General features: G+C 47.9%; 8 protein-coding genes across 8 annotated transcripts; all 8 read right to left on the bottom strand.

The window, feature by feature from the left end:
* Nucleotides 1-215: 215 nt before the first annotated feature.
* On the bottom strand, nucleotides 216-1043 carry TEOVI_000310300 (uncharacterized protein; the record flags this gene model as incomplete). Its single annotated transcript, XM_067226070.1, has 1 exon — nucleotides 216-1043. The coding sequence occupies one exon, from the start codon at nucleotides 1041-1043 to the stop codon at nucleotides 216-218; it is 828 nt and encodes a 275-aa protein (XP_067082171.1).
* A 782-nt stretch (nucleotides 1044-1825) lies between these two features.
* Nucleotides 1826-2968, bottom strand: TEOVI_000310200 (uncharacterized protein; the record flags this gene model as incomplete). Its single annotated transcript, XM_067226069.1, has 1 exon — nucleotides 1826-2968. The coding sequence occupies one exon, from the start codon at nucleotides 2966-2968 to the stop codon at nucleotides 1826-1828; it is 1143 nt and encodes a 380-aa protein (XP_067082170.1).
* Nucleotides 2969-5124: 2156 nt separating this feature from the next.
* Nucleotides 5125-6960, bottom strand: TEOVI_000310100 (uncharacterized protein; the record flags this gene model as incomplete). Its single annotated transcript, XM_067226068.1, has 1 exon — nucleotides 5125-6960. One exon carries the CDS (start codon nucleotides 6958-6960, stop codon nucleotides 5125-5127), a length of 1836 nt encoding a protein of 611 aa, XP_067082169.1.
* A 1461-nt stretch (nucleotides 6961-8421) lies between these two features.
* Nucleotides 8422-8997, bottom strand: TEOVI_000310000 (uncharacterized protein; the record flags this gene model as incomplete). Its single annotated transcript, XM_067226067.1, has 1 exon — nucleotides 8422-8997. One exon carries the CDS (start codon nucleotides 8995-8997, stop codon nucleotides 8422-8424), a length of 576 nt encoding a protein of 191 aa, XP_067082168.1.
* An 860-nt stretch (nucleotides 8998-9857) lies between these two features.
* Nucleotides 9858-10505, bottom strand: TEOVI_000309900 (signal peptidase subunit, putative; the record flags this gene model as incomplete). The annotated part of the gene is made up of 1 exon (XM_067226066.1): nucleotides 9858-10505. The coding sequence occupies one exon, from the start codon at nucleotides 10503-10505 to the stop codon at nucleotides 9858-9860; it is 648 nt and encodes a 215-aa protein (XP_067082167.1).
* Nucleotides 10506-10951: 446 nt separating this feature from the next.
* TEOVI_000309800 (uncharacterized protein) lies at nucleotides 10952-12850 on the bottom strand (the record flags this gene model as incomplete). Its single annotated transcript, XM_067226065.1, has 1 exon — nucleotides 10952-12850. The coding sequence occupies one exon, from the start codon at nucleotides 12848-12850 to the stop codon at nucleotides 10952-10954; it is 1899 nt and encodes a 632-aa protein (XP_067082166.1).
* Nucleotides 12851-13400: 550 nt separating this feature from the next.
* On the bottom strand, nucleotides 13401-16904 carry TEOVI_000309700 (uncharacterized protein; the record flags this gene model as incomplete). Its single annotated transcript, XM_067226064.1, has 1 exon — nucleotides 13401-16904. The coding sequence occupies one exon, from the start codon at nucleotides 16902-16904 to the stop codon at nucleotides 13401-13403; it is 3504 nt and encodes a 1167-aa protein (XP_067082165.1).
* Nucleotides 16905-17782: 878 nt separating this feature from the next.
* TEOVI_000309600 (uncharacterized protein) lies at nucleotides 17783-19615 on the bottom strand (the record flags this gene model as incomplete). The annotated part of the gene is made up of 1 exon (XM_067226063.1): nucleotides 17783-19615. The coding sequence occupies one exon, from the start codon at nucleotides 19613-19615 to the stop codon at nucleotides 17783-17785; it is 1833 nt and encodes a 610-aa protein (XP_067082164.1).
* Between the last annotated feature and the right edge of the window lie 1074 nt (nucleotides 19616-20689).

Here is a 20689-nt window from a genome sequence, read left to right as displayed (position 1 = left end):
ATATATATATATATATATATATATGTATATGTTTACACATATGATAGACCTCGTCTTTAAAAAAAAACAAAATATGCACACACTTTTCTATTATGAACATGAACTACCATCCGTCAAAAATTCCACATTACTTCTCACTTCCTCTTTTCTGCTTTATTCTTGTACTTTTCTTCACCACATGTGGTGGAATTCACTGAAGGCAATACTGCAAAGACTTAAAAATAGTAAAGCTGCCCAATCCCATGATGCGGCTGCAGTTGAGACGGTTGCAGATGCATGCACACATGTTGTTGCGGGGATGACGGCAGACCAAATGGCCGCTGCCCAGCGTTTAATACCACCGCCTGAACACCAATAAATTGCGGTTGTTGCATACACGCGTCTGGAACCACCGTAGCCGTCGCTGCAGTTCCATGAGGAACCAAAAGCACGAGATTTTCCGTTTGCCCACTCGTGTGCGTGTAGTGCCGCATTTGGCCTCCTGCACGTCGCACAGGTCGGTATTGCCGCTGCTGATGATAAGTGTAACGCGATCCACCCCTAAGAGGAAACGCTCTTTCTTTCTTTATGGCTTCATTTCTCTTATTTAAGAGCTCGCGAACTTCCTCTGGTGTGAGGGTGCGGTGTGGTGCCACGCGCTCCATCCGCAGTTGGGGCTCAGAAATACCATCCATACGATCCATGGAAAGAGCGGCACGATGCGGTGGTAATGTGGGAGACCAATCACCTTCCGATTCCACAGCCGGTACAAAACCACTGGATCTGGTGCTTATTCCTTCTGTTGCCAATGCGCCACCAAGTTCTGAGAAGACATCACCCCTATTGATGAAATCATATTGCAAATCCCCTTCGCTACCATCCTCCTCTGAATGGGGTATTTCTGTCACGGGGTTGTATTCCGTTACTGTGAAGCTGCGGGAGCAATCATAAGATTCCACCACGGGAATGTCATCAATTATGTCGTGGTATTGTTGGTGGTCATGAACCACTGCCGCATGTTCCTCGCACGGACTCGAGTCTGGGCTGTTGGGATATGACTCCATTTCAAAAATTTGTTTTTTGTCTTTTTGTCTTTGTTTGTTTTGAGGGTGCAAAACCGAGTAACAAATATAGCAAAGGCAAGGAGGGAAGAATCCACCTATATATTCCTCAATTGCCTCTCTTTAGGTATTTTTTGTTTCCACCGTATTACTTTTTTAGTTCAAGCTCCTTTTCCTTCGGTTCCTTCTTCACCAATGCGTGGTTGTGTCGCTACTGAGATTTAACGCGTTCTACAAAATTGTTGCTGTTGTTGTTTCGTTGTTCACCTTGGAAACCACGACGCATGCACACACACACACAAAAAAAAAAAGAAAAAAAAGGGAGACACAGGATATGTACTTATATATGCAAGCAAACAAAGAAACTAACAAGCACACATATGCATTTTCTCCCACCCAAGTTGTACACTCTTCGTAACCGCGAAGGACAATCTTTTTCCTCTTTTCTTTACACAACGTACTATTCCTGTGCAAACCCGTTTGCGCGCTGGCAAATTCCAGAAATGTACAACCATTGCCGTCCAAGTTGTAAGTTGTAATCGTTATTATTATTACTTCAGGAAAACGGAGCGACAGCGACATATTGTGTAAAGGAGGAAAAAGACGTAACTTTGCACATCTGCAAAGAGCCATCTCGTAGTGTAAGCGATACGTCCAAAAAATTGAATGCCACAGTAATTTCGGAAAAATAAACCATATCGTTGCACTACGTATTGTGTGCATGGCAACACACACATATGCATATATATATATATATATATATAAGCCCCTAAACAGTGGTGCAGTCATAGTTTTAATGTTCTCAACGCACGCAGCGCCACCTCAGCCGCTGCATTCTCCGCATCCTTTTTTGTTGTGCACCACTGCGGTGCCTTAAAGGAAGCGGTTCCACCTTTCTTACCATTAAGCAGCGGTAGCTCCACCGTTGCCAAGTACATGCGCGGACCCTTACGGCCTGGCCGTCCCCCAACGGTTTCCGCCTGTTGTTCCTCCAAACTAAAAATGACGGATTTATGCACTGGTGTGTGTGGCCAGCGGGTGGTGCATTCGTCACGCAACAAATCACTCATATATTTCTTTTCCTGCTTTTCTTCTCTTGCTTTACGCAACTCCTGACTAGGGCCGGTTATAACATTACTGCTGGGATGCGGCCGCCTCACCACAGGTGGTGGAGCCGTAGCGCCATTGCCAGCAGCCACATTATCGTTGTTGTTGTTATTATTATTTCCATTGCCATAACATCCCTGTCCAGCACGGGAGTTTGTAACATTCCCTTCTCCATTTTCTGCAGCAGTGCCGCTGTTATTATTTTTTATATCGCGCCTGGCGAGCCCGGTGAGTGTGCCGTCCGTCTGATGTACTGCTTTATGCTCCGCCACCAACTCCTTCGCCGCAACCCATGCAAAGCGAAGTTGGTCCAGTTCGAGGTAGGTGAAATGACGTAACAACTCCCTGTCTTCGTAACAACACAAGAAGTGGCCACCCCCCTTTGCTGCATGAAGAGGCGAAAAGTATTTATTAGGGGCTTCAACTAATGCTCGTGTGATGGTACGCGGCCCTCGTGGCGTTGGGTAGCGGAAAGTTTGCACTGAGCGCAACATCGAGCCGTTGGGGACAACTTTACTCTCCACAGTGAAGAACTGCTCAAAATGAGGAAGGAGACTGCGGGTTAACTCAATTTCCTCCTCGGAAGCTGTAGAAGTGTTTTTTGTGGCCGACGCAAGCCCTTTTATATTCCCTTCGCGCCCGACATGTTTCGGTAACCACGTGGCAAGTTGAAACAGGGGCAATAACCACTGTAGTGCGTTAAATATTCCCACTGCAGGTATCACCCCATCTTCCTTAGTAAAGACGATGGGATATTCTATCGGGTTTAGCGGCGCTACAGCAGTACTGCTTGAGGTTTCAGCAGCTGCTTCATTGATCATTTAAAGCCACACGCACAAACCCAGTTACCTCACCACAGTGCGTGGACTACAGCTATAGGTTGAAAGAGCAAATATATAAAACAAACAGAATAGAACAAAACAGAAAATTTGCTTCAGGTCCCGGCCAATTAGAATGACAGCCCATACACAAGCACATATGCTATATCATTAAACATATCAAAACATTCCTTTTCTTTCACCCGCACAAACTGTACACACAAACATACGTACATATTTGTCTGCTAATTTCACGTCACATGAGCAAATACGGCTACAAGCAGTTAAACACGCATTCACCCGCAGGCACACGTATTGTATATATATATATATATATATATATATATATATGCAGTTTGAGCTTACGTTTCCATTTTGTTTTTCTTCTTCTGATAGAAGAAGACAATGGCAAGAAATGAAGGAAATGAGCAACGCTTATATCTGCTCCTTCTCTTCGTTTCTTTTCAACACCAGCAGATGCCCCGAACTGCCGGTAAAATTTACAGAACTGACCCAAACCACCAAAGTGAAGCAAAAAAAAAAACAAAACAAAAAAAGATTTAGCACTTTAATTTTCCTTTAAGATTCCCACACTTTCCTTTCCTGCAAGCCCCGCACCCCTTCCCAAGCAAATACGAATAAAAACAACAAAAAAAGAAGAGCTAAAGTCGCAAGGGTTTTTGACGAGCTCTGTTTTGAAAGGGTTGAAAGCGAAATAAAAAGTTAAATAAGAAAATTAAAAAAAAAACAATAAATCAAAAAAAAAAAGGTAACAGAGGTGGCGGAGCTGGGAAAGAAAAGTGAAGAAATAAAAAAAAAAAGAGGACAGCACCCCAACATCTTCCTCTTTTCTTTCATTTTCCTTTTACCGCCGCTCCTTTGCAAACCTTAGCCACTGCTTTGATTATATTTTTACGTTTGCGTTACGCGCCCGTGAAAACGTTGCGATCTCTCTCTTTTTTTTCTTTGGTTGGAAGACATGAGAGGGGAATAGGTTAAAGTGAAATATGGCAGTTAAGCAAAAAAGAAAAAAAAATGGCAACTGAGCGCAACCCAAGAGGGAACTGAGCATCTTTGCACTATTCCGCTGCATATTTTAACCGGATCCTTTTTCCTTTTCCTCATTTTTATTTTTTTTTCCCCCCCGTCACTATTCGCTCCACTGCTTTAGTCGACTGCTTGGATTCCAATTTATTTTTTTTTGAACCGCTCGAGTGATTTAATGACTTTCCAAACGGTGTGCGTTAACGCACAAACATACACTCAGGCATTCATGCATATGGGAACACATATTACTTATGAAAATATAGTAATATTATATTATATTATATATATATATATATATACCAGCAAAGAATTTCATCCATTCGTGTGTTTGTGCATCTTCCCTCCCCCCTTTCCCCTTTTCTTTTCCCCCTCCCCTTTAAATTGTTTTTTTTTCTTCCTTCTTTAGAATCCCTTTTCCCCACACACATCTTTTCATAATCACACGCCCAAACGAAACAAGCAATAACACACACAAAAAAAAGAAAAGCATCCAGCGACAAATTCGCACGACTACCCTTGAACTCCCTTTCGGATATGCATAGGTCTGCCGGAAGGACAACAACAAAGAAGAAACGGAGGCACATGGGTGGGACGATAATAATAATAATAATAATAGTAATAATTGTAGACAATCGGAGTAAGTTACGCTCGGACCCAGGGATGAACCAAAATAAACATTTTTTAAAAGAAATAAATAAATAAATGAAGCACAGAGTGTAAGGATACACATATAAAGGAACGATGAAACACCTTGCTCATCTGAGATCGGGGAAAATGTGAAAGTGTGGAATCACACACATGTCACTAATAAACCAGCGCACAGCCGCCTCCTTACGCCGACGAATTGCATTACTCCCCTACATGAACATATGTGTGCATATCCTGCACACGCGGACGCATTCATATCTTGTTATCGTGCACTTATTAGAAGTAGGGAAACACAAAACAAAAACAAAACGAAAACCTCTTTTCCTTTTCCTGCGTCTTTTATTTCGTTACTGAATTGGGCATATGGCTCCTTATCACAAACGTTTTCCGCCATGACCGCCAGCAGTCCGGTTGTCACTGTTTCATATTTTTTCTTTCCTTTTCCGTTTCATCAAAACCTCGCATTAGCCGATTTCACTCATAGCAATATCTAATTCATTACTGTAACTATCCCCCCTAATAATAGCAAACAAAAGACAAATCGTCGCCACGAAAAGCACAGATAACACTACAACGTGCAAAGTGTTAATGGAACCTTCAATTGTGTTACCAACCGAATGCAGGCCTCGTACCACCGTATTCAAAGTCACAGTCCCCAACGACTCCAAATGTGGAGAACACCGCTTAACAAATTCACAAATTGCAGCACCCATCTGTGGAGCACTTAAATTCCTCAATATACTCATGGTTTTGTCCCACCGCATCAGATGCAGTTTCTCTGACATACTCGGCTTGTCAGCCCTATCGTCTAAAGGTGAAGCCGAGCCATTTGGCGTCGGGCAGTTTGTCACTTCCTTGTGAACAACATGCGGCTCTGCGTGTAAGGATTGTTTTCCATTCAGCGTTGCAGCGAAATCCGACCGAGTTGATGCGGAACAACCCACATCCACATCACCACGTGCAGGGGGGTCCAACTTCCCGAATGGAATGCGACCGGTGGCCACCTGATTCTCATGCCTTTCCAATCGGAATAGTGCTGTAGGACTACGATCTGTTGTGTCCTCAGGGATTTTGCGGCGGTTCCCGTTGCTACTCCGCACGTCTTCGGAATGCTCGTACCGCTGAACTTCACCGGTGACCGGTGGTTGTTCTCTCCTTAAAAACCCAATGTGCGAGGGCGCTGTATTCAAACGCAACAGTCCGTCTGATAGCGGTCCCCCTGAATGTTTGATGTCCGTTGCGCTCCTGTTGGGATCGTCGAGTTCACACGACACTCGGATGCAGAGATTTGACTCCTTTCCCACCTTCAATAGTTTAGCTGAACCCTTGCTAAAGGGCTTGCGCCAAAAAGCTGACAACTTCAGATTTGCGGGTGCCTTTTGCGGCCTCTTCACCCAGCGCACTGGCTCACAAAGTGCCGAAAAATGTGGGGTGGCAGGAGCCGGGGCAGAGGCGACAGTTGTTGGCGGTGAATTCACACCAGCAGTGTCTTTTCCTTGTAAGCGGTGGACCTTCTCCAACCATCTGTTGTACTTACTCTGCTGAGCCTCCAACCACTCCTTAGCAGCAGCTATGGACCGTTTTTCTCCACCCAAGCGTGTGTAATGCACAAAGAGAGAAGATGAGCAACGGGAACTATCCGTACAAAGTGGAGAACGCGAGCTGCGAACACTGGAATGAACCAGCTCATCTTCCAGAGAGCCTGGGGTGTGTGATTCCTCGGATGCGGATAACCTCAAGTGTTTCGCGCTGCCACCATCACTTGGCAGTACGGATGGCACCACCGCATTCCACGACTTCACACTGCTGCGCTGCAAAGGTGATCCTCTCACAACACCCCCACTCGATTCTACACCAAAATCATACCTGTTTCCAGTTGTCAAAAAAGAGCTGTCCGAATCCCGAAAGCTGTGCAGTGCATCCAAACTACCATTACCAAAACGGCTTACGGCCTCCACAGAAGCTCGCACATTCGGCCCACACGACACCCTCATCTGTTGTTCGTTTATAACACCGCACTTTACAAACTTCCCCTCGCGCTCCATGCCCCAACTCTGCGCCCGTTTTTTCGGGTCACGGAGCTGAAGCAACACGCCACGGCACTCACCTGAAAGCAATATTCCATCTGTGGTTTCTATACCAACAGGGATGTAGAAATCAGGTTCACAGCACCTAATCGAAAACATGACGGGGTACCCTTCCCGCTCTGTACCTGATGTATTATGCAAAAAGAGCTTCACCTTTCTACGATCCCCCGCTTCGCGCACAATGCGGACGTTGAGCGGTTGCACTTCCTCCATATCAGGGAGCTAATTATATAAACACAAATATATATATATATATTTGTGTACGCGTGTGCGCGCCTGGAGATGTGATGGGCGCAACTTGAAGGGGTACTCCTCACCTACGCGACGGTGTTAAATCTCTTTTCGCCTGCAAGCTCGTAAAATTGTCTTCCTTCCTTCCCACTTTGTGTCCACCGCTATTTCAAATGCGCAAACTGCAGCCGCTGTGATGCTTTCTTCACTAGCGGCGATGCGGGCTCTATCCAATTCCCCACTTTTTTAATCACAAGTGGTGGTATCGCGCTGTGACATTACAAAAACGTGGAGAATGAATAGGGAGAAGAGGGAAAGTACAAGAGCTATCATTATTATCAGCACAAGGATAGAAACACATACATGCACGATCATACCATATGATGCTACTGTTCACACAAACGTATCCATCCTTGCGGCCCCTTTGTCAGAATTTTTTTTCTTTGAAAAAAGAAAATAAAACAAAACAAAGTTTAAAAATACTGAGGCAACATCTACTACTCTCCTGCACAGTGTATGTGCTGTGTAATTTGAATATTTCTATCCATATGAACACCCGAAAACGGACATACGAAAAAAAAAATCCCCCTAAAAAAAGAAAAGTATCCGCTCGCTACACTACCAATTCACAGTGTATGAGCAACCTCACCCTTCGCCTCTTTTATCGTGCGGGGCTCTGATGCACCTCGGCATTCTCCTGCTGGATTTTATTGGCGTACATCCTTTTACGGGACAATTACGGACTCCCTTAGTGATTGACTCGTCGCTAACAACATATGAACATCTATTTGGAGGAAACTTCACTAAATGATACGGGCAGCGGAGGATCAATAACGATATCACCAGAGCGGGGGAAAAAGGAAATGACACAAGACAGTTACGGTACTATCAGTCAAGGAACAGCGTGGTATATACATATATATATATATATATATATATGTTTACTTGTCTAATTCTTGTCAAATAAATATTACAGTGAAGTGGAGATCAGTTGCAAACGGCAAAAGTAAGGAAAAGAGGTAAAACACATAGACCCCTTCCCCTCGTAAATCGCACGTTTACGAGCACGTTGTTTGTATAAACAAATAAATATATTTATACATTTTCCCTACTCCATCGCTTCCGTACACTTCCATTCATACACATATAGCTTAAAATCCAAAGGCACACACTTCAGACCGTTTCGGAACCCAGCCACCTGTGGCTAACCGTGCACGGTACACGCACTTCTCTCTAGTACATACCAACTGCAGCTGCACACACGCACACGCAGACCTCAGCCCAGCCTCCGCTCTTGTTATTGTTGTTGACAATTAATCTCATCTCATGTCGTCCCATCCCATCCCATCCCATCCCACACGACACCACACCACCTCTCTTCTTCTCCCTCTCTACATATCCCCACTAACTGACGTTACATCTCCTGTCCGCGGCTTTACACAATCACGGTTTCCCACCGCAAAACGAACACATCAATGTGTAGCCGAACAACTCCGCATGGTCCTCGTCGTCCGGCCTCCTATATGCCATCGCAGATGCTTTTGTTAGGCGAGGAAGTGCAGGCGTACCGGTAAATTCCACGCTGTCACCACCTCGCATGGCCTCAGGAATCCCCCAACCCACCTCTTGTGCTGCTGTTTGCGCTCTCAAATATTTTTCCTGTGGCGCCAGCCGATTACGAGCCTTTAAATATACAGTTGTCAGGCGCCCGGCATCAGAGACGTCTTTGCTGAATAAAATGGTGCTCAACGCATCATTGTCTTTGCGATACTGCTCAGCACTGTCCTTTTCTCGCTGTAGTGTCCGCTTCAGTGATTCTACAAGCCGTGCGTTGCTCCGCCGGTCGTACCGCTTTGCCCAAATGGCGTGCAGCTGTTCTTCTTTATCCACTTGGTCGCGCCAGCACGCGGTGGAGGCGGCGCTGCCCTTCATTCCCATACCAACCGTTACGGAAGGCTTATGGCTCTTCTCGTACAACTGCGGCGTAACCGATGGACATGGTGGCTTCTTTTTTGGCATTTTTTAATCGCCTATTATGACGGTCCCTCGAATGAGAATATACCTAAGCGTACAAACCGACAAATAGGTAAACAAATATATATATTTATATATATATATATATGTGCACTCACCTCACAGATTGCAGATATGCAACGGTGGGCAGCAAATCAAGAGGTCCCAAGTGCACACGGAAATTGACGCGCACGAGATTCCAGCAACGAGAGGAAATACACGGGAGAAGGATGGAGAGCACAAAGGTACAAGTAAACCAGGGTGGCTTCACAACAGAGGAAATGGGGCAAGCCATGTCGAACACACAGATGCATGCACACGGACACACACTAACGTATGCAAATGCGTGTATGCATATGATGCCAGAGAAAGGGTAAACAAATTTCTCACGAGGAATCAGGGCCTAAAATTTAACAAGGGAATAGCAGATGAAACAGAGCTAAAGGAGGCAAGTAGACGAAACAAAGACGGATGATCCTCCCCAATTACTTCAACAATAGGAAATAGAGCAGCGAACTGTTCCTTATGTTTGTGATGACCGTGATGAAAATATGACGTCACCACAAACACACACATTTCCCCTTCTTCCCTCTTTCACCCCCCCAAAAAAAACACGCAACATTTACAGTTAACGGCGTCCAACATCACTCACCTGTGCGCCCACCCTCATTGGCACCAACAAGCGCATGCGACATGACTGCAAGACTCACAAACGATACGCAAAAGGGAACCAGGCATACGACGACCATTACAACTGAAATGCGTGCCGGACTCGTTTCTCCTCCCCCTCCTCCCGCTGCCGTCAGTTTGGCCCACAGCCACATCGCAATGTCTTCTCTTTATTTTTTTACAGTTTCACTTGGCGTCTACGCGTATCCTCTGCTGCACATGGCATTCTTGTCGTCCTCCTCAGTTCTTTTCTCATAAGCGGTTGGCAGTTGGAACATCACCGGATTCTTACCAGGCTGTACTGTATAGTACGGTGAGTACCCGTAATGCCGCATCGGGTGGTATAGGATCATCAATTCCACAGCCGCTCCTGCAAGTGAACCGAGTTCCTCGTTCTCGAGGGCGTACTTCTTCGCGTTGTCGAGTGTCCAATTGGCTGCTTCCTCCTTGCTACGCAGCACCTTGTCAAATATCGTCACATCATGTGTTTTTTGTAGATTCACTCCTCCAACGGTCATGTTGCTTTTGGTGTGGTAGCGGCCGATGCAAGCGACGTACATGTGTTTTGTGTTCCAATCCCACACTGCGGAGAAATCGGCTTTGAGGCTAATTCCAACCAACAACACATCTTGCATAGGCGGGGGGTATTCACCCTGAGCAAAGACGAGAGGTAATCGCGTTTGCACCAATGGACTAATTCCCACATTAAAATCTTTGATAATGGGTTTCGGGGGCTGGAGTTGCGACATGACGATGCTGCTAGCCACGAGAAGCATAACACCAGTAAAGCAACTCATCATAGCCATTGAACAAATCTCTGCCACGCGCACCCAAAGGGAATGCATTTTCCTCAGCAACTTATGCAATATGGAGATACTTCTGTATTACTATTTCCTTAGAACGGAAATGAAAATAAGTTATGTGAAACCCCGCCCCACTTGGCGCGCGTTTACCACTGTTGTCTCGTATATTATATTATACCCCCCTCCTCCCTTTCGGGTTATTGCCTTCTGTTCTTTTTCCTTTTCAAAACACTTTACGAAAACAAAAGAAGCAGTGAATACATCATTACGGGAAGACGCAGGTTAGGGGAGTAATAAAAAAATAAATGGGTCGCACGGTGGAAAACATCTCATCGCACGCAGTTGGGGGAAGGGGGAGAAGGAAACGTATTCACCCACCATTTTCTGAGAAGAGGGAATGTGTGGACGGACAAAAGTACGCGTGGCGTGTAACACGCCACCACCATTTGAAATCCACAATATTAAACAACAATAGAATATCTATGGTATCACGCCGCATCGTTTCGAAGAAGCTCCGCCTGAGCACAATTGAAAGCAGCACGCAGTTCCTCATAATCGCGCTTCAGCTTCAGGTACGCCGCTGCTGTTGGCGCATCGCTGGTGCCTGATGCGGCTGAAAAGGAACGCAGCGATTCGTACGCAGCCCTTTCTTTGTTGAGTAGGTCCTGCATAACTTTCACACGTTGCTTCAAAGCCACGTTCTCCTGCAAAAGAATGTTCACCAATTCGCCATCATCATCATCCTTCTCACCACCGGTTGCATCACCATCACCTACATGGTTTCCCTTCGGTTTCTTCTCTCGCTTCCCGGGTCGTTGCTTCAGTTCGGCCTGCAGTTGCCGGATTGTCTCATAGCACTTGCTTAACCTCTCACCCTGTTCTTGTTGCTGTTTCTCCAAAAAGGTAACGGCGCTATGAGCTCGTCGCAAAACCTCCGCCACCCTCCCCTGCCAATCCACCCCTACAACAGAATCACTCACCACCGCCTGCGAGCCCACCCCCTTGTTGGTGTCAGCCTCACCCGACCGCGGAGAGATGAAACTCTTCAACCAATGCATTAAGAGCGCCATATCATCTTGCTGCCCCTTATTCTGTCCTGTTGGAGATTCGTTACCTAAAGCACCCCCATCGCCATGATCTTCATAACGCGTAAGCAAGCTCTTGAGTTGCAAATTCTCCAGCCTCAAACGGTTCAACTCAATGGCAGTGTCGGCACCGGCGAGAGCCACAGCAGTATTCACGTCAATTCCTGTATCACCACCGTCCGTCCGATACCGTGCATCCCGTGACTTGTCACACATGCCAGGGGTTTGTTCTTCCAAACGTTCCAACTCTCGTGGGTTCCGCTGCTGCGCGCTGCTACACCACTCTTCCCATTTTTGCAGCTCCACCTTAGCTTGGTGCAGTTCCACTTTCACGTGCCGCAACTCCTCCATCTCCTCACGGTAGGCATCAATCAGGTCGTTGTCATTTTGGGTTTTTTGAAGCACAGCTTGCAGGTGTTCCCGTAGTTGCCTGTTGTCTGCCTCCAAATTGGCGTGCCTTGACTGAGAGGCTGTCAACCGTAACTTCATAGAATCGAGCTCCGCCTTTTGACGGGCGAGTTCATCCTGTAGCTCGCGCTGCTGCAGCAGGCGCCGACTTTGCAGTTCCACCACATGCTCTCGCGCAACGTCATCCCTATCACGCACCCCCGCTGTGGTGGTTGTAACGGCGTCTGTCGTAAGTGAGAGCGTGCTCGTTTTTGTCACACACGGAGTACCACCACCATCGATCGCTGCCGGCGAGCTGCCCCCAGTTGCCCCCAGAGCCCGTTCTAATTCCTTCACCTTGCTTTTCAGTAGCACAATCTGCTGTGCGCGGCCGCGCCATCCGCGCGAACTATCGGATGACCCTTTCAACAGTGCCTCTATATCCTGTGGAGGGTTACCCACCTCTTGCTGAATGATCTTTCGCAGTCGCTGTGACTCCTTTTTCTGCTCCTCCAACTGTACTTTGGCATCACTTAACTGTACAAAAGCCCTATCGAGGCGCTCGCGAAGAGCTGTGACATTTTGCTGTCCTTCATCAGATTCGTTGTTCGTGGCCCGCTCCGATGATTGACGGCGCCGACGGCCCTCCTTTCCTGCCTGTTCAGAGTTTCGATCACCAGCCTTTCGCTTTTCTTCCCTTAGCGCTTCCAACTGCACCGTTAGCTGTCGTGCGCGTGTCCGCTCAGTCTCCAACTGGACATTTAACTGCCTTGCACGCCGCAGCTGGTTTAAATATTTCCCCTCCAAAATATCACTTGTCAAACCACCGTTCTGCAGCAGTGCTTTCAATTCCGCGATATCATCCATAACCGGATCGTGACCGCTGGAATTACTACTTGTTCCTCCCGCGTGCATAGCGCTGTTAACATACGCCACGACGCCAAATGAAGGTGGTCAATCACTTGCACCACTAGTTCTCGATAACAGTGGTTACCTTTCTTTTTTTTTCTTTCAATGCCGCTGCTGAACCCTTGAGATGCGGCTAAAGTACCGAGTGTAACTCAGCACCCGGATTAGGGGAAGCAAAAAGTAAAGAGGGGAAAATGCGGGAGGTAGGGGGGGGGGGTACGATATGAAGCACAAAAACTTGGCCACACGCACAGCCGCACCGAGGGGTGAATACCAATCAACATGTCAGCAACATGAGCGTACACGATCTTCATGTGTTGTACAATTACGTGTACGCACCCCTCTGTACTTTGTCCTGGCCCTCACCTTTGCCTTGGAAGGGGCAAAATGGCACTTTTTTGTTCGATTTTAAGGGGTGTGTTTGCATCGAAATCAACTGTAATACCCTGTCCCCCTTCCTTACTTCGCCTTTCCACCGAGTTGCTCGTAGTCCAGAGTGAAGGTGCACAAACACACACACGCACTGGGTTTAACGAAGTGAACAGAAAGGCGACGATCAGAAGGATTGGGCACAGCACTGAAGGAAACTTCTCTCAGCGACACCGCTTAGCAACTTAAGGTTGTCAGCGTTTGACCCGAGGTTGTCATACCCAACTAACGAAGAGGCAAACGGAAAAACCACCTGCACACCACCCCGGCAATGCCACCACCGCTCCATAAAATATACAATCATGCGCCGCAGCCACCAATGCTTCTGTCTTGCAGTAAGACCTCCAACGCCGGCAGCGCTACCATTACTGCATTCTTCCACTGCTTCCGAGAAACTAAAGGGCTCGCCAGAACACGGTAGCCTCCCAGCCACTAGTGGCGTCTCACCTTCACCCCCATCCTGTTGAGAAACTGCGTCCCCCACCACCGCTTCAGTATGCGCAATCATCTCTCGTACCGTCAAAGGCGTCATATGCGTCGAGTCACATGCCACCTCACCATGTGGTTCACTTGACGAAGTCGTGGCGGCATGTGACGCCTCTGCGCCCTTATCATTGGTTTTTGAGGGATGTGATATGAGAGGGGAAGGTGGTAAAACGGAGTACGCGGTTGCTGCAGCTTGTACAGTCTCAAGATACTCAACGTGTGCATCCCATGCCCCACTGCGCCGAAGTTCATCAAACAATGTGTTTTGAGGTTCTGACAAAGGCCCAAGGGACTCGCAGAACCGCCGTGGACAACCAGTAGAAAAATGCAGGAAAACGTCAGCAGCGCACGCTACTGTGCGAAACACTTCGTCTACGAGTTGCACGAACTGACTTGAGACCAAGCTACTCTCTTCACAACTGTCACCAACTCCTCGATCCGCGGGCGCGGTCGTGTTATTTGCCCCTGTGGTTGCCGTGGCCACACGCAGGCGAGCACTAGTTACGAACAAATTGGCCAACTGCTCTTGTGCCTCATTGCAGAGAGAGGCCGTGCGCAGCACTATCAGCGCCTGAAGTACCATGAGCAAGTAGCATTGAACCTCCTGTAGCTCGTACAACAAGGGATGTAATTTGCCAACGAACGCGCCATTTGCTTGTGCGCTATTGTCCCACACAAAGCGCAGGTGGCCAGCTGCGAGTACTCGTGACTGTTCCTGTAGTGCCGCATCAGCCAGGCGGCAACCCTCCATGAGTACAGCCTCGCAAAACGAAACCGTTGCCTTCGAGTTGGCGCCCTTACTGTTACCACCTTCATTTGATCCAACGTTTGATGTGTTGAATGAATTGGTTGCCGTTAACAAGGCCGAGACATAGTTAATGTTTTGCTCAAGAAATACTGAATGAACTACTGCCTTCTGCAAAATATGCGGGTACTTCAACATGATATGTGTAAGCCCCACTGCGCACGGTGCAGCACGCAAGACAATCAGGCAGCGAAGACACCACTGCCCAAGTTTTACGACAGTTCGTTCGCTCTGCGGTCCGGCGCATAACATCATGCAAGTCATAACAGTAGCCACGGGGACCGACACTTCTGTGGGAACCTTCTCTGGGAAGTTCCACTGAACCTCATTAGTAGCAACCGAATTAGATTTACTGTTTCCGCTGTTTTGAACATCGTGTGGTTGATGGGGCACGGCCAACGCCGTTTCGGCGGAGGGAGATGGAGCATTAATGGGAGGAGTGATGCCTCCTCCTTCGCCTTGTGTATAATTTATGTTCTGGCCTTTCATAGAGCTCACCATCATCTCAAAGACATTTGTCAAGTCGTGCTCTTCAATCTCCTTGTGTTCGCCGCCTCGCGCATTCGGGATGCCCGATGTCCTGCCAAACGTGTCTTCAATGAAAATTTGTGTGATACTGATCTGTGATATCACCTCCGACTCACCGTCCTGAGTTGCACGTTGTGCTCCCTCTTCCTTGCCAACTGACAACAGACTCTCTTCCTGTTTGAATGTTTTTTTATTATTACACCTCTCCTCTTCCGCCAACGCCGCCCATTTCAATCCCTCGTATGTAACAATGCAGTAAGCAAGTGCAACTTCGTGTGTCCACTGCTGAGGTAATTTGGAGAGCTCATGTGCGTGGCGGTGAAGTATAGGGTAAAGCTCCGTGGGGCTCACCAGCTGCAATCGGATGAGGATACCGCAGAGTGTGAGTGTCCACAAAGAGTCATCAAGCATACCAACAAGGGACAGTATTGTTCTTGCTAGAGATTGTTGCGCACGAATCGCCATGGTGTGGTAAGTCTCGCTTTGGGGTACCCCGGTCACTTTCTCAGGTGTTTTCGCCACGTCGACGCAGTCATCGCTACGCGGCCGCATCCGTTGCGAAAGAAGAACAGGAGCCACAAGTTCTGTAAGACGCGAGACAACGATGCGAGTAATCGCACTCATTGAACATCTCTGTGCACTCTCCTTGACGAATGCTTCGAGGAGCAATGAGGCGAATGGAGGGTACAGACTGCATAGTCGGGTCACCCCCGCTGTGGTGCGCAGTTCCTGCGGCAGAAGCTGCATGCACTGTCCCAAATAAGCCGCCTTATTCGCGTTGCCATCACCACTTGAAATGGTAGGTGGCCGCAAATTTTCTCGAGCCAGAAGAAGAGGCCTCACCAACTCCTCTAAAAGCTTTTCTGTGGCGTGGCACATGTTGGAACTGTTGTCCCCTTCGATTGCGTTGTTACAACGACGCCTCGGTACCGGCATTTCTGCCTCCGCTGCCGTATCGAACGGGAGAGGGTCAATACTTTGAGGTTCCCCTTCTTCCCCAAGCAAAAGTGGAAATGCTCCGTTCGATATTTCTTCTTCCTCACGCACGTAGCTCCCCTGGCTACAGGAGGAAGAGAAACTGCTACTAAAACTGCTACACGTGCTGATCATAGTGGCGCTAGAACTACGGATATCTCCCCTCCTATCCTCATAACACGCTGATTCGAGACCGTCATGGTCTGAGCAACTGAGTGGGTTGCGGCTTGCTGTTGATGCTCTTACATCTGACTTCATGAATGAACCCCATCCCCAACTTCCAGCATGACTCCCATTTTTCTTAGTGGACGTCCCCCCGGTCACTTCCCAATGTAAACTTGACACCTTCCTATTTTTCCTGAGTAGCAACTTATTGGTTGACACTGGTACGGAAGAGGGACCTTTCCTTCTCGTGGGACTTCTAAAATTCGACTGCCTCTTTGCAAAAGGCAGGACCAGCGCCTCAAGTATTGCCTGGAGTTCTGACGGAATGTTCTGCTCGATCGCATCCCCTGTACAAGGCGCCGCTTCGCTCGACAGCGGCGAGCATACGGACTGCTGAAAAACATCAACTGTAGGAACTAGCAACCCCTCTTCACTAATTGAATCCTTATCCGTATCTACTACACGCCGACCCCGGACTACCCCGCCACGCACGCTGGCGACATAGTGGCGCAATAGATTCGGTTCGATAGACAAGGAAGCTGCAAGTAAATACATTCGCCGCGAGAGGTCGGATTCCGCATACGAATGGCGGTAACGTCTTTTCCGTCGGTGGGTGCCAGGTCTGGTACCAAAGGCTCCGATGGATTTATCCTCATCAGAGAGATTCTCCATGAGGTAACAATTGGATAAACAACTGCCTTGTGGGTTAGCGGTGATATTCAAGCAGAAACAAAAGGAAAAACAGAACGTGAGAAAAAGAAAATCATGGAAGAAATTGGAAAAAGCAGGCCAACACACAGAGAATTATTTTCACACGAAGGCGAGGGTGGCAACGTGAAGCCAACATTTCGCCTCGAGTCCTTTCCTCTTTTCAATATCTTTTTGTCTTTGAGTTCTGCAATCGCAGCCGCAGCAGGGCATCAATAAACATCAATCGTTCTGTTTCCCTAAACAGTACCTGTGTATATATATACATATACATATACAGACGGGTGTACCGTTTAACGAGTTGAATGGAAGTGACAAAATAAAAGGGAACAAATACATGTAAGGCGTGGAGGTGAAAACTAGCGAGAGGAATTTCACAAGCCTCTCAAGCACAACTACAAAGCGGTGAGAAGCAACAAGCCAGCCCGCCAAACAAGAGAAACCAAATCACCAAATTTATATAACCTGTTCGGGTTCTTGTTTGCTTCAGTTTGTTTGGTATGCACATGGTGCTCTCTTCGCGCAGTCTGCCAAGCTGGTCCCTACTTCTAATTTTGCTTTTATGTGATCACGTCCCCTTTCTCTTCAATCCCTTTCCTTTACCTCTGTCTTCCTGCCGTTTACCTCCTTCCATCCACTCCTTTACATTGGGCAGGCAGAGGGCCCCTCCCCCTACCGCACCATCCTTCCACAACCTCTACCAGGCGTGAAAGTACTCCGTCATTTACCACAACATCACCTCCCCCCCCTTTCCCTCAACACACACGCTAACAACAGTGAGGAAAAATAATTAAAAAAGTGGGCTCAGTTCACCACTATCAAAAATCACCCAGTCCGCTACCTCATATGGTTTCATCCTTCACTCGCTGCTGCTGCAGCTTCCGCGCTTTCTTCCGCTCCCTCTCTACGGTTGCGATGGACATCTGCTTCAGCTCATGACGATCGTGAATTTCATTTTCTGGGAAATCGTCGGTAGGAGCTGGTCCAAACCATCTTCGGCAGCCGACGGGCATTTCATCCGCCGAAGTGCGGCGTCCTTTACCGCTCACACCACCGGAATCCGAGTGATCACTGCCCAACTCACCGCTCCCGCCATCTGCCGGTGTGGCGGAGGTTTCGAGACGAATGCATACGTTTGTTGGAGGAAGAGAATAACGCCAGTTATAAATGGACGTCGCCACCGATGCCACATCCTCCACATCCACAAGCTCTAACATATTTTCCAGCTTTGCTGCCGTCGAGTTCAATACGCTAACGATTGAGTCACCGCGTGCATTACAGAAGGCTAATTCATCTTCACACACCTCATCAAACATCGACACGTGTGTAGAAGCGGACATGACATTGATCGTGGCACAAGCCACGGTGTCTGCTAGACGCTGCACGCCAGCGCCAAGATCCATCAGCAGCTGCCCAAGTCCCTCTTGTACGCGCTGCGCCACATTAAGCTCGTTCTTCCGATCGTTGAGGTACGATTCAAACTCTTCCAGCACACGGCGGCGCACAAGTGCGCGCTGCTCGGCAACATTCGCGACAGAGTTCGCGCCCCCAGTGGTGCGTTCTTCCGTCGCCGGCGGCTTTTGGTTTTCGCCCTTCAACACACTCCTGTGAACAACATTCTGCTGTTGTAATTTCTCCCACTCCTCCATAAGTTGGCTTCGCTCCTCCTTTAGCATGGCATCTGCTTCCTCCGCCTCTTCCGCCGTCTGCATTAGCTGGGCGTTCGCATCCTGGCGCTCCTGTAGTTTTGAGATGACTTCATCCACTGTGTTACTCATAGTGACCTCTTTGAGTTTATTGTAAGCCTCACGCAGCTGCTGCTGTTGCTCTACATCCTCCCTCCTTTCTGGCTTCTGTGTGGTCACCCGAGAGACTTTCTTTTGTTGGTTCCCACCGGCCATGTGCTGACCAGCACGACGCTCCTCATCCCTTTCAATTTTATCCTTTAACCGCTGCGCCTTGCGGTCCAACTGTTTTTGTTTCGTCATCACAAATGCCCGCCTCTCCTCCAGATCCTTATTTTGTGCCCGGCGCTCCCGCGTAAGTTGTGCCTTCAGCCGCAGCACCTCTGCCTTAGCCGCATCCCTTCCGTTCGATGCCTCGGCTGCTACTGTGTTGAGATCGCAGAGATCCTTCTCTTTGTTCTGCAACGTTTTTTCCATTGCTGCGAGCTGAGTATCAAATCCCGCCTGCTCTTGCTGTAACCGCTCCAAAAGCGCCTCGTATGTGCGGCGAATGGCATTCACCTCGTTGTGCTTAATGAGGCACTTGTCCAAACGGTTCTCAAGGCCACGAATCTTTTGGCCCATGGCGGAGTTGTCCGTTGTGAACTTTCCCTCCTGGAGAATATATCCCGTCTCCTCTACAGTCCGCGCAATCTCTTTGGTGAGCTCCTCTTTCTTTCCGTGCACACTGTTGAGGCTGCGCTTCAGCAAGCAAAGTTTGTTATGCAGTTGCTCCTCCTCACGGCGCAGCGGATCGATCTCTACACCGCGTCGCTGACCCCGCTGCGCCTGCTGAAGAATTACATTAAGTCGTTTATTTTCCAGGCGCAAAGCTGTGAGACATTCTTTGTTGTGCCGCACTTCTGCCTGCAGGAGCTCCAACTGTGTTCGTTGCCCCACATCGATAACGCTCTGCTTATACTTGGCCACTTCGGGGTCCTCTTCGTGCATTTGCCCTTTACCCTTTTTGCCACCTACTACTCTCGCCATAGCAGGAAAGTAGAATAATAAGGAAAAAAAAGGTGAGAGACGGAGAGCAAAAGTAGGAGGAGGGAACAGCAGGAAATGACATGTGCACACACACACACACAGAAAAGGATTAACAAAGCAGTGGAGAAGAGAAACAAAAGGGATCCCCATTGGCACGAATAGACGCGAAGAGACCATTGCGAAGGGGGAAAAAATCGCGAAAGTACCTCTCCATCATAGAGAAAAAAATAAATAAACAACAGATAATACAAGCAGCGACAACGCGGGTGATAGTAAAGGTTGTCATTATACATTAACTGCTATGCACACAGTTTAAGTGCTCCGCACATTACTTTTGTGAAGGCGATAACTGCAAGTTCTGAATGGATAGTGTGAGAAACGTTGTCCTACAGCAAGTCGAAATTATTAAAGTAATCAAACGAAAGAGGGAAAAAACACGTGCACATAAGTGAACAAAAAAGAGGCAAAGGTGACGAACAACGAAGTGACATATTCTTGCTGCATCAACACCCAGCCGCACTCCCTTAAATGTCCCGTGCGCATTGCAGCAGGGCGTACACCCCTTTTTCCTTCCATACCCCGCATCATCCATGCCTGTTCAAAGTAATGGCCACAAACTTAACACGGATGGGAAATGAAAGGAATGGGAAAGAGGAATAATACAGGCTGAATGGGCACAGCAAACCCATTCCTCACTGAACCGCGCACGCAGACGTTTACGCTCGAGCGTGAAAATCACAGCAACACATATTTACACATGATACGGTTCACTTCTTTCCAACCTCACCACCTTTGAGGAGCAGATCTTCCCTTTCAGTCGTTTCTAACGTTTACACCCTCATATCTTCGCGTTCGGTCGGTCTTACACATATTCTCTCTTCCCTAGAGTTAAACTGTGATTCTTACGCTACAGATGTAACCATACACGACATTGATGTGCGGCAGAGGGATGGTGGAAACATGACAGATCAACACAATGACAACTTAATGAGTTTGCGGAGCACATCACAAGACAAATGCGACAAGAAACGAAAG

This window comes from Trypanosoma equiperdum, assembly GCF_001457755.1.
Source record: "Trypanosoma equiperdum strain OVI genome assembly, contig: ctg_665, whole genome shotgun sequence".
Taxonomy (NCBI): Eukaryota; Euglenozoa; class Kinetoplastea; order Trypanosomatida; family Trypanosomatidae; genus Trypanosoma; species Trypanosoma equiperdum.
This window is presented reverse-complemented; position numbering and strand designations above follow the sequence as displayed.